Source organism: Oratosquilla oratoria, chromosome 8 (assembly GCF_046742065.1).
Source record: "Oratosquilla oratoria isolate Oo_2021 chromosome 8, ASM4674206v1, whole genome shotgun sequence".
Lineage (NCBI taxonomy): Eukaryota > Metazoa > Arthropoda > Malacostraca > Stomatopoda > Squillidae > Oratosquilla > Oratosquilla oratoria.
In genome coordinates, this window is record NC_134784.1 from 24285683 (window position 1) to 24294605 (window position 8923).

Genomic DNA, 8923 nt, shown 5'->3' on the forward strand with positions numbered 1-8923 from the left:
AGCGTTTTTATGTCCACTTGTGTCAGGGAGGCTTGATTTACGTCCTCTCATATCATACAACCTGAAGAATGTACATACCGCACAGGGTCAAACTCGAAGACAACGGCGGCGGCAAATTCAGAGGAAGAATGCAATGCCGAAGTTGGCAAATATTTCCAAAAATCTCCGACAAACGATTCCTTCGGCTTGTGTACGAATGTTTTACAAAACCTTTTCGGACCTTTCGATGGAATTATTCCAATCCATAGCATATCCCGCACGAAATAATCACACGGGCAGTCAGGTTTGTTTTTTGGACGTGTTGGCGATTTGTTGTTAGTAACTGACGACCTTGAGCGCGTTGTTTACGTTCGGCGCATACGGCGGGAATCCGGACCAGAATTTTATTTCGTCGGTTTAGAAATTTCCGTGTGGGGCGAAAATTATGTAACAGCGACTATATATATATACATATATATATATATATATATATATATATATATATATATATATATATATATATATATATATAAAATTTGACGAAACTATCACCAACTGGATCTGGGAAACGATTAATAAAAAATAAAAAATAATTAAATAATGGCCTTAGACATAATAACAGAAGTGATAACGGATTAAGAAAGGACTCAATGTCTCCAATCATTTATATCTATTCATATTTGAAAAAAAATCTTCGACCCCCCCCCCACTCGCTTCCTTGCCCCCTAAGGGGGGTTGGGGGGCAAGGAAGCGGGTGTATGGGAGGGGGGAGAATCCGAGGAAGGTGGGGGGGGGAGGAGACTTCACAGGGGTTGAGCCGTCACATGAAAAAAATGTGTCATTTCATTTGTCCGCAATACCGGGAGAGAAAATATTCGAATAACGACAGCGAGACAGAGAGGTACAATGACAGACTCCTGTCTGTCTATTTCTGTCTCTCTCCCTCTTTCCCATACTCACTATCTCTCTCTCTTTTCCCTACTTTCTCTCTCTCTTTTTCCATCTGTTTTCTCTTTATCATTTATAATATTCTCTCTTCCTCTCTCTTTCCCTTCATCCCTCTCTCCCACATTTTCTCTCTTTCTCTCTCCCTCTCTCTATATCTCTCTTCAACCCTCTCTCCCACTGATTCCCTCTCTCGTACTCTCTCTCATATATTCGCTCTTTTTCTTCCTCTCTCCACTTATTTCCTCTCTTTTACTCGCCTTCTTTCTCTCTCTCCCACTTATCTCTTATTCGCTCTCTATATCTCTTCATCCTTCTCTCTCTCTCTCTCTCGCTTTCTCCATCGCTCTCCCTCACGTTTATTTTTCTTATTCTCTCTATCTCTCCTGCTTTTTATCTCTTATTCGTTCTCTCTCTCTCTTCATCCCTCTATCCTACTTTTAATCTCTTACTCGCTCTCTCTCTCTCTCTCCTCATCCCTCTCTTCCACTTTATTTCTCTTATTCGCTCTTTCTCTTTTTATCCCTCTCCCACTTTTTATTTCTCTCTCTCTCTCTCCCTCTATCTCACTTTTTATCTCTTATTCGCTCTCTCTCTTTCCGTCTCCCACTTTTTATCTCTCTTATTCGTTCTCTCTCTTTCTCTCTCCCGAGCTTTTGTCCCCACATTTTTGTCCTTTCCAGTCCTACGAATACGGTTAAAAGCGCTGGTGAAGTAAAACCCTTAACACTCCCATTTTTGGGAACCCCCTCCCCCCGTGGCTCAGTGGTAGCGTGCGGGTCTGGTAACACGTGGGGATTTCGGGCGTCTGTTCGAATCCCACCCACGGCGCAGAGGTTAGGAAGGGTTTCGTCTACTTTGAGTGATGGACCCCCAACCGCTGTTGACCTCTGACCTGAGGTGACCTCAGATGACCTCTGGGTATCGTCATTGCAGTGACCTACCGTGGACAGCGTCTCCTCCGTTAACGTATGAATGTTTGGGCCAGAAAAAAAATATATGAAGAAGAAAGGAAAAGAAAGAAAAAACGAAGAAAGAAAAAGAAAGAAGAAAGAAAAAAGAAAAAATATGAAGAAGAAAGGAAAAGAAAGAAAAAACGAAGAAAGAAAAAGAAAGAAGAAAGAAAAAAGAAAAAATATGAAGAAGGAAAAGAAAAAAGAAAAGGAAAAGAAAAGAAAAAGATGAAGAAGAAAGAAGAAAAAAGAAAGGAGAAAGTAAAAAAGAAAAGAAAAAAAAATCCCATCCTAATTACTAACTGCTCCGAAACCACTGACGAGAGGGACATCATAGAGGTTCATCTCCCAGCTCCCATCTTCAAATCTCGACAAAATCCTCATCTTCATCAGGAGATAAGAAACCACACCCCCACTGATAAGAACGATAAAAGTGACAATGATAGCAACATAGATATTGATAATTTAGGTCCAAGAAGGAAATAGTCAAGAATTGTTTTATTAAGTGGTTAACGAATGGAATAGACTCAGTAATTAGGTAATGATCACAAACCATCGGTTGTTTTAGAGGTTAGATATATTTATGTAATAGGAATGGCAGGTGTTATGGGACATGGAAGTGCCTAGTGTAGGCTTTATGGTCTCTTCCAGTCTCCTCCATTCCTATGTTCTTATGTAATAGGTCAATAAAGATACAAGGTGGTATGGGACATGGAAGTGTCTAGTGTAGGCCCTATGGTCTCTTCCAGTCTCCTCCATTCCTATGTTCTTATGTAATAGGTCAATAAAGATACAAATAAACAAACAAATCAACAATAAATGTAAACGAATGAATAATAAATAAAGACGCATTCCACTATATAAAAAAAACCGTGTGGATAGGAGGTAAAGGGAACACGGGCTGAGGGAAATACTTTTATTCCTGAATAGTTTCGCCTGAGTGGCAATGAAATAAAAAGTAGAATAAGAGAACAATATAAGAATTAGATCATTTCTTGGCATTTCATCAAAATGCAAATGCAAATGAATAAACAAACCAACAATAATATAAACGAATAGAAAAATACTAAATAAACTCATACTCCAATACATAAATATACCAGAAAAAAATTAACAAGATAAAAAAAAAACATGGAAACAATATCTTGGAGTTTTAACCAAGAAAAAAAAAAAAAAAAAAAGAAAAAAAAAAAAAAGAGGTTCGGAGGGGACGGGAGGGGAGGAGGAGGTGCACCGCTCTCACCTACGTGCATGATGCCAGGTAATAGGGTACCAATGACGCATACCCCGTTCGATGGAAATGAAGGATGAAAAAAACAGCTGCACTTAGTACATATTTCATTGTTAAAAATAGTACAAAACCACAAAGCCCAGAGTACAAGATGATCGACCTATGTACATCATGATACTAATGACGATAGTCATCTAATGCGTTGACTACTACAGAAATGTGTTAAGTACACAAGACCAAGAGGGCAAATAGTCTTTGTAGTACCTAATGTACATCATGACAGTAATGACGATGGCCATGTAATGCGTTGAATCACCTACAGATGTGTGTTGATGTACAGCTGCACAGAAAACTATCGTTAGTAAATCACGCTAATCATTTTGACACAAAACAACGAAACTATTTGAGACAAGTTGAAGTCTCCATCGGAAATAAGATTATCATGTCATAGTGAATCCATATGAACTCCGGAACTATTATTCGATTCATATTCATTCAGAAGGAATTCGAACAATTCGAACCCCAGAAATACCAACCCTTCGGTATCATAAGGTTATGTTCATTAGCGAATGTTTCGACACCCCTACTAACGATAGTTTTCTGTGTAGCTGTACTTACATAACACATATGACACCATCCCTCCTATTATGATGTACCACGTGGACACGTAGCGTACACAATAAAGAAAAACCTCTCCCCAGGAGTCGCCTAGCTGTGACCAAGGGTGTACGTCACCTTTGCCTGATGTGCTCGGAGGTTCAGGACAAGAAGTTGCTGGATTCGAACCCGGGCCTAAACACACACACACACAAAAAGTCACAGTATTTCTTGTACCTCAGTCTTTATACGAACTCCGAGTTTGTGTGTGTGTGTGTGTGTATTTACCTAGTTGTATTTTACGGGAAGGGGGGCTATGCTCGTGGTGTTCCGTCTTCATATCTCATTTTATCTAAACTATTTTTAAATTCATGATTGTGTGTGTGTGTGTGTGTGTAAGGAAAAAAAAAAGATAAATCGATAGACGCATGGGTGGAAAGCATGTAATGCCATCCATCTTCCATCCATCACCTGCGGAAGTGACGAGTGGACTGTTTGCTTCACTCCTGAATAGAGACAGTGACTACCTTTGACCTGAATACCCTAGTTCAGAGGGCAAATGTGGCTAAGAGACTTCAGGCATTTATTAATTCATTTAGCTATCTATTCATTCATTTATTTATTCATCTATTTAATTAAAAATATATTCATCAATTTATTCATTTACCTGTTCACTTAAGGTTACATAGGATGTATTTAAATATTACATATTCTATTACGAAACATATATTCTACTCAAACGTCTGCATCAATTCACGGCGAGTTTGTGTTATTGCATCTGCAACAAATAAACCTTTGATGTACCATTTTGAAGAGCTGGGCGCTTTCCTAGGTGCGTTCCTCAGTGTCCTATGCAAACCCTTAACCAGTCGGAACACCGAGGAACGCACCAAGAAACGCGCCCAGCTCTGCACTTTTAGTACAAAATGAACAGTTTAGTGTACATAATGTACAGTCGTCTTTACATCTAAGTACAACGAGGAATGACGTCATCGTGAGTTTATTACGTAAGTCGAGATATTCCGAACTTATGCGTATCGTGAATGGTCGACGTAGAGGTTCATAGAAAACGTCATGCACTGTGATACTTAGAAGTGGGGCCAACTGTACATTCACATATGTGCTCTTCTTTTTTTCTCTGCCCAGTCGGTTCATAGTAATGGAGATAAATTGGACACATTTCGATTTAAGTAGGAAATAAGCAAGGACTGGTTTAGGAACAGAATGGTTGACGAATGGAATAGACTTAGTAAATTTATAGTGAGCCCTAAAACTATTGGTTGTTTTAAGAGGTCTGATAACTTTATGCAGAGGAAGGACGGATGGTGAGGAACATGAAACTGCATGGTCTCTTGCAGTCTCTTCCACTTTTGTACATTAAAAAACATTTGCTCAGGCTACCCAAGCACACAGGGTAAAGGTGACAGTGACAGTTACACCAAGACCTTGTTTGTTAAGTATGTCAGCCTGGGACGTGCCAGCCAACCGAACAAAACACATCGGCATCAACTCGAGTTGTCGCCATAAGGCCCCTTTCACATTCTTATCTAGCTTATTTTTGAACTGACGTAAAAGGATGTTTTAAATATATTATTAGTATATTATTTAAATAAAGTATATTGTATACATTTAAGTAATCGATACAATTATATTTATATTCTAAAACTCAAAATTCATTAGTTAATAGATTAGATTTGTCACTGCTGCATTCAATGAAGCCACGCCCCCAAAGGACTCCTTACGCTGGTTTGACTATAGTGACCGTCACTAGTTGCCCAGTGTGAAAGTCTCGGGCAACTGCAAGTAACCAGTGACTGTCACCGAGTTGTGGAATCCTTTCTCATCATCGCATTAGTCGAAAGAATGGCATCAATGGAGGAGATGCTTCTTCTGTTGGCTTTGCTGGTCAAGAAAAAGAGAGGGTCGGTGACGGTAACTACCAGTAACGATTACTTGTTACCGAAGAGGGGAACAGCCATAGCCTGTTGCGCAACCGGGCAACCGCAGTGACGTAGTGTGAAAGGCTCAATTTGAAATAATGGTAGGCAACTAGTGACCGTCACTAGTTACCTAGTGTGAAAGGGGCTGATGCTCTTTGAGTCGTCTTACAGCCCATCAACCCAAAGGAAATAACTTATGGTTTAATAAGATCACCTGACGGCATCTAAAACAAGATCTATATATCTCCCAGGATGGAAAGGTTAACCAAAGGAATTTAAACCCAAACCATCCGGTGGTTACCTCTAAGATAAAAAAATCCTTTATAAATAATTAAGGGAAAATCTATAAAAAAAAAAAAGTAACCGTTCTGAAGGGATAAAAAGAAAGAATAAGAAAAGAGAAGGAGAGAAAGAGAGAAAGAGAGAGATAGAGGGAGAGAGGAAGAGAGATCCATATGTACACAGTTATCTTTCCTTAAGTGTGAACACATCTTCATCAAGTTAGGAATATTCTTCAGACGACTTCGAGATCTTGGATTTCTTCTTCGATGTTTTCTGGCGTCTCCCTAAGTAGAAGGTTTCTGGAAGACTTTTGACTCTACGGTTATTCTTCCCAAAAGCCTTCATAGCTTCTTCGATGACAGAATCCTTCTCAGGCGAGCTCGAGGAGTCGTCTTTCTCTTGGACCTCACCTCGATGTCTTCGGCCGTTTTCCGAAGTAGAAGGTCCTTCATCTCAGGAAGACCTAAGAGTGATTATTCCTCCCATGAGGCCTTCGTGGGTTCTTCGATGACAGAATCCTTCTCAGGCGAACTCGAGGCGTCGTCTTTCTCTTGGACCTCACCTCGATGTCTTCGGCCGTTTTCCGAAGTAGAAGGTCCTTCATCTCAGGAAGACCTAAGAGTGATTATTCCTCCCATGAGGCCTTCGTGGGTTCTTCGATGACAGAATCCTTCTCAGGCGAACTCGAGGCGTCGTCTTCCTCTTGATCATCACCTCGATGTCTTCGGCCGTTTTCCGAAGTAGAAGGTCCTTCATCTCAGGAAGACCTAAGAGTGATTATTCCTCCCATGAGGCCTTCGTGGGTTCTTCGATGACAGAATCCTTCTCAGGCGAACTCGAGGCGTCGTCTTCCTCTTGGACCTCACCTCGATGTCTTCGGCCGTTTTCCGAAGTAGAAGGTCCTTCATCTCAGGAAGACCTAAGAGTGATTATTCCTCCCATGAGGCCTTCGTGGGTTCTTCGATGACAGAATCCTTCTCAGGCGAGCTCGAGGCGTCGTCTTCCTCTTGGACCTCACCTCGATGTCTTCGGCCGTTTTCCGAAGTAGAAGGTCCTTCATCTCAGGAAGACCTAAGAGTGATTATTCCTCCCATGAGGCCTTCGTGGGTTCTTCGATGACAGAATCCTTCTCAGGCGAGCTCGAGGCGTCGTCTTCCTCTTGGACCTCACCTCGATGTCTTCGGCCGTTTTCCGAAGTAGAAGGTCCTTCATCTCAGGAAGACCTAAGAGTGATTATTCCTCCCATGAGGCCTTCGTGGGTTCTTCGATGACAGAATCCTTCTCAGGCGAACTCGAGGCGTCGTCTTCCTCTTGGACCTCACCTCGATGTCTTCGGCCGTTTTTCGAAGTAGAAGGTCCTTCATCTCAGGAAGACCCAAGAGTGATTATTCCTCCCATGAGGCCTTTCTGGGTTCTTCGATGACAGAATCCTTCTCAGGCGATCTCGTGGTCGTCTTTCCTGGACCTCCTCTCAATGTATTCGACTGTTTTCTGAAGTAGAAGGTCCTTCATCTCAGGAAGACCCAAGAGTGATTATTCCTCCCATGAGGCCTTCGTAGGTTCTTCGAGGGCAGAATCCTTCTCAGGCGTCCTCGAGATCGTCTTCTTCTTGAATCTTCTCTCGACGTCTTCGGCCGTTTTCCGAAGTGGAAGGTCCTTCATCTCAGGAAGACCCAAGAGTGATTATTCCTCCCATGAGGCCTTCGTAGGTTCTTCGAGGGCAGAATCCTTCTCAGGCGTCCACGAGATCGTCTTCTTGAATCTTCTCTCGACGTCTTCGGCCGTTTTCCGAAGTGGAAGATCCTTCATCTCAGGAAGACCCAAGAGTGATTATTCCTCCCAAAAGGCCTTCTTAGCTTCTTCGAGGGCAGAATCCTTCTCAGGCGTCCTCGAGATCGTCTTCTTCTTGGATCTTCTCTCGACGTCTTCGGCCGTTTTCCGAAGTGGAAGGTCCTTCATCTCAGGAAGACCCAAGGGTGATTATTCTTCCCAAAAGGCCTTCTTAGCTTCTTTGGGGGCAGAATCCTTCTCAGGCGTCCTCGAGATCATCTTCTTCTTGGATCTTCTCTCGACGTCTTCGGCCGTGTCGCAGAGAGGAAGGTCCTTCGTCTCAGGAAGGAAGGGAAGCAGACAAGCAGCCACCAACCCGCAAACCCCAAAAACGACGTTGGGGATCAGGTTGTGAACAGAAGTCTGATAAGGAGAGGGAACAAGATAATGTGTATGAATTAATCTCGTATAACCTAGGATAGGAGCTTTCAATCTTCTAAATAGCACACTTGTGGGATTATCTGTCTTAGTGTCTCTTGCTCATCTTCTCCAAGGTGTATGAATAGATTAGAGGTTGTATTCTGCTCTTGTGTACTTGAAAAGGCTTAAATATGTGAAACGGTGTACATTTAATGAAGGTTTCATCCTCACATGGTGTGGACTCTGACCTTTCTTCTAAACCCTACATTTACCATTTTGAACATCCATAGTGTCGGCAGTAAAAAAAAAAAAAAAAAAAAAAATATATATATATATATACATAAATAAGTAAATAAATACTCACTCCAGACACCCATACTTCAATGAGATACCCACTCATAAAATTCACTTCATACAACACATTGTGCAAGACTGCACTGAACACAATGTACGGTAATAGCATAATATACAAGGGATTTGTGGGAAAACCCCGTTCCGGCCACGACGTCCCTCAGGGAGACGGGGCTGGTCGGCCAGAGAGTCTAGGGAACGACAACAATAACAACAATAATTTAAAAAAAAAACACAACAGACAAACACCTTGCAAACTATACAATATAGAGCCTTGGCAATGACCACAATATGCACCAAAACCACATCAATAGAACACCTACAAATAATGATCGAGGATTAGGCTTAACGTCACGAACTCCCCACTATCAGAAGACTAGAACGGTGTCCCTTACAGAGGATTTTGTGACGTGGGATATAATGAACCATACCCTTGGTCCAACTCGCTGGCGGCG

At 41.8% G+C, this 8923-nt stretch overlaps 1 protein-coding gene across 2 annotated transcripts in view; it reads right to left on the bottom strand.

Annotated features, from left to right (window-relative positions):
* Positions 1-3201: 3201 nt before the first annotated feature.
* LOC143027646 (solute carrier family 22 member 7-like) overlaps positions 3202-8923 on the bottom strand; it is a 42703-nt gene continuing 36981 nt past the window's right edge. For both annotated transcript variants that reach the window (XM_076189042.1, XM_076189043.1), the window contains exon 14: positions 3202-8120. In XM_076189042.1, the coding sequence (XP_076045157.1) occupies positions 7908-8120 (213 nt within the window). In that variant the 3' untranslated portion in view covers positions 3202-7907. The remainder of the gene's footprint in view (positions 8121-8923) is intronic.